The sequence below is a fragment of the Apaloderma vittatum genome, unplaced genomic scaffold (genome assembly GCF_000703405.1).
Source record: "Apaloderma vittatum isolate BGI_N311 unplaced genomic scaffold, ASM70340v1 scaffold23710, whole genome shotgun sequence".
NCBI classification, from domain to species: Eukaryota; Metazoa; Chordata; class Aves; order Trogoniformes; family Trogonidae; genus Apaloderma; species Apaloderma vittatum.
In genome coordinates, this window is record NW_009695403.1 from 33,352 (window position 1) to 36,995 (window position 3,644).

At 50.1% G+C, this 3,644-nt stretch overlaps 1 protein-coding gene across 1 annotated transcript in view; it reads right to left on the reverse strand.

Moving 5' to 3' along the window:
* DBH (dopamine beta-hydroxylase (dopamine beta-monooxygenase)) overlaps positions 1-3,405 on the reverse strand; it is a 15,453-nt gene extending 12,048 nt beyond the window's left edge. The window contains exons 1-2 of the mRNA XM_009871241.1: positions 3,025-3,405; positions 802-948 (exon numbers count right to left, since the gene is read on the reverse strand). Of these exons, the coding sequence (XP_009869543.1) occupies positions 802-948; positions 3,025-3,405 (528 nt within the window). The remainder of the gene's footprint in view (positions 1-801; positions 949-3,024) is intronic.
* Between the last annotated feature and the right edge of the window lie 239 nt (positions 3,406-3,644).

Genomic DNA, 3,644 nt, shown 5'->3' on the forward strand with positions numbered 1-3,644 from the left:
AGATCTGGACAGGAGATAAGGAAGAAAGGAAAAAGAGAACAAAGACGTGGGAGTCTTTTCCTGGTTCGCAGATTTCTTTTTCCTCCAGGGCTCTCTGTGTTTTGGCAGACAGTGAATATTTCTCACTGTAAGACAAGCTTTTGAAAACTAGCAACAAAAACTCAAGGACTCTCAGTGCCCACGCTGGCTTTAAAATACCCTGGCCACCAAAGGCTTTCATCTGAAATGAGCTTTGTGCCAACTCCTGCCCACACTCAGGGCCTGGGGCTGAGACCCCAAAGCTCTTCAACATCCTCAATGAGAAGGTTTCCCCCAAATCCCATCTCACGGGGGAGCAGTGAATGCAGAGCCGGAAAGACTTCACCAAAGCACTCCGCAGTGGCTCTGTTTACCGTCCCTTTGCTCTGGCTCCCGCCACAACCCTCCTCTTTGCCTCCCATTGAATAACGCCGACACCTCTTCGTAACGCTCCAAACAGTTGGCTCCAGACTGCAAACCGGAGTGATGCAAGAGGGAATTTATATAGACCTGACACATGCTTAACAGGAGCAGATGATGCAAACGAGCTAAAATCAACACTTTATAGAGGTTTATAAGGGGTTGTAAATAGATGGTGGCAAACATTACTCATGTCCCAGGACTGATATCTGTAGCGTGCTTCCTCCCTGCCTTAGACAGCACAAAAGCCTAATGCTGTCCCCGATAACAAAACACTGGTCAGGTATAACCATGCAGGTTGGGGTTTGAGCTCTACCCCAGGGCTGGGGGTTGTGCTGTGGTGGGGTAAGAGCGATGCTGTACCTCTATAAGGTAGTCCTTGGGGTCACAGGTGCTGAAGGCTCTTCTGAAGAGGAGGTAGAGCCCTTCGGAAGCTTTCCGAGCGCCGAGGAGCTGGTAGTCCTGCTGTGAGTCCATATGGAGCTGCCCCTCGGCATCGCTCCAGGCATCCTGCGGGAAGAAGAGCACCCTGATCAACCGGGCTGGCCCTGCTCAGCCCAGGGAGCCCACGGTACCGCGGGTGGTGAGGTCCTCCTTCTGTTCACCCTTTGGGTGGCAATCCATGCTGGCACAGCCCCGGGTTCTCAGCGCAGGAGATCTGTGAAATGCCTGACCCAGCACTGATAAATAGCCTGCAGATAAACCAGATAAACCTTCACAAGCTGGGAAGGGAGGTGGGGCAGGGGGAAAGCCTGCAGGGGCACATGAAGGTGTTGCATTGATCCGTGCTGTGCTTTGCGTGTGGTTTTGGAACTTTTGGTGGGGTGGGGGAGACCCTTGCCACAAACCAACTGCTCTCAGTTTAAGATCAGATCCTTGCTGGGCTGTAGCGTCAGCCCTAGAAATCGCTACCCCCTCTTCAAAATCCTTAATATGTTGCAACCAGCTGGTTTCGGCATCTCCCCCTCTCTCTTGACAATGGTGACAAAACCCCACCAAGAAGCAAAGCAGTTACTCCTGTGCTTAGGGACTGGGAGGTCTGGAGTATAAAATCCTGCAATAATTTGGATTTGAACAATGTTGTTGTCTTGATTTTTCGCATCTCCCGCTGATGTCATTTGTTTACTGAGAAAAGATGTCTAAGAAATACCTCCCTATACGTACACAAGTGTCATCAGTTCTCTTATCTTGGGGGAGAAAACAGAAGAAGAAGAATAAAGCGTCCTGGCATCATTTCAGCCAGAAGTATAGAGTGATATTTCGAGAACATATTGTCCTTAGAGGGGGAGAGTAAAATCAGCTACATGAAGCTAGCATGACATTTGTTTTCATATGGTGTGCAAATTAATCTCGTAGTACATGGGGGGTTAAGTAAATTTGGATCTTTTTAACAGCTGACATACTTATTCAGAAGATAGGCTGCTGGGAGAGAGAAAACCAGGACTGGAGAGATTTATGGAAATCTCCTTGCAGAACACTGCTTAGCACTGACTGAACGAGAAAGCCCAGACACTGCCCGGTGTTCAGTTCAGCGCTGTTTGTCTTTCAGTGAGCACATGAAGGCAGATTAGAAATCATCCTTTATGTTTTTTTAACATGATGCTGTGAAATACTGTAGCATTCGGGCCACCACACATCCTGAATGGCTGGTAATTAGCAGGAAAACAGTACAGATAATAAGCCCTTCTTTTCATCCTTTCATTACACTGCAGATCACATTGCAGTGATTGTGAAAGAATGTATTTTATGGTTAATTTGAAGTAAGCAGAGAGGTAAAATTTAACTTATGGAAAGCCCTCATAGGGGGAAAAATATGAATTGATTTCTGCAGCTGAGCGCAATCGCAATAAAGCCTGACGTGGTGGTCTGGGGATAGGGAGCTGCTGGAAAGCACGGGGATAGTTACTGGAAAGACAAACCGAACGAGAACTGGGATGAGCGGGCTGTCAGGAAGGACCGTGATTTGCAGGAGCAGCATCAAACAGCAAACTTAGAAATCAGTTACCCCCCGTATGCTCCGTATGCTACCGCCAGGCTACCGTCCCACCCAAATTCATTTGCACGTGTGGTTTCTGATCTCCCCGTGCCACTGGCAGACGGCGTCAGGTCGTGTTTTCCTGCGTGCTGCTGATCCCTGCGATCGCATCGAGCGCGACTTGCAGCCGGGTTATTGGTGCTGGCAGGAGCAGCCGTTCTGGCTGATAACTATTGTGCTGTCTCAAAGCCGTTATCAGGAGCCATGCGTTATTTTTAATGTGACTGACAGCAGCGTGCAAGTGAACCAAGATGCTGGTGCATCCTGCATGTGTATTTGGTACCAAGGCTGGTCCCAATAAGCCTTGCGGATGTGCTTCTGTATTTATTCCTTGGATTTAAGGTTCTATGTCAAACCCATAGTGTCAACCTGATCTGTGGCTCCCTCCAGGATAGAAGCCCCAAACCCTTTTGGACCTTTCCCATTTGATCAGGATGTGATCCAGCGCGCATCATACTCCGAACCAGCCCCCTCTCCTCCAAATCAGCAGCCACATTCACCTGTGGGGAGGCAACCTTAAAAGCAGCCGTGCAAACATACAAGCCACTCACCCCAAAATAGGAATTGCGCCCGTCACTCCAGAGCACGGCCAGGTCCGCGTTCTCGAACTTGCCCCTGTCTGACATCCCGAAGAGGAGCCCAGACCGCAGGTCCTTGACGAGGAGCTGGAAATGCACGGCTTGCTCGGGATAGCTGACGTTCCAGGAGAGCTCGAGCAGCCCTTGCGGATCGAGGGGCACCTTGTAAGGAAAATCGCTCCCAAGGGGCACCGAGCCCTGCAGGGCCACCACCAAGATGACCAGAAACACCGCGATCATGGTGAAGTACATGGATGCCACTTCCCGCAGCTTGAAGCTGGGGCAGGGGCAGGGTGTGCTGCCGGAGGTCTGCATGCTGGGCACGATGGCACCCACACGCCTGGCTTTGCCCATTTATGCGCTGGCCCTCCTGGGCAAGCCGGGTAAGCGATACTCTTTAATTGCATTTGGTTGTTGGGAAATTGGTTTGTCGTATTGACCCCCCCACACACCTCCTGGCCAAACACTTGTCATTCGCTGCCTCCCCTTAATTGGCTCTAATTGCACATGGACATTATCAATAGGAATTGAATTCGACTGGGCTGATGTTATTCGCTCTTAAATCTTCCTTAGTGGCTGGGAAGGGCTGTTTA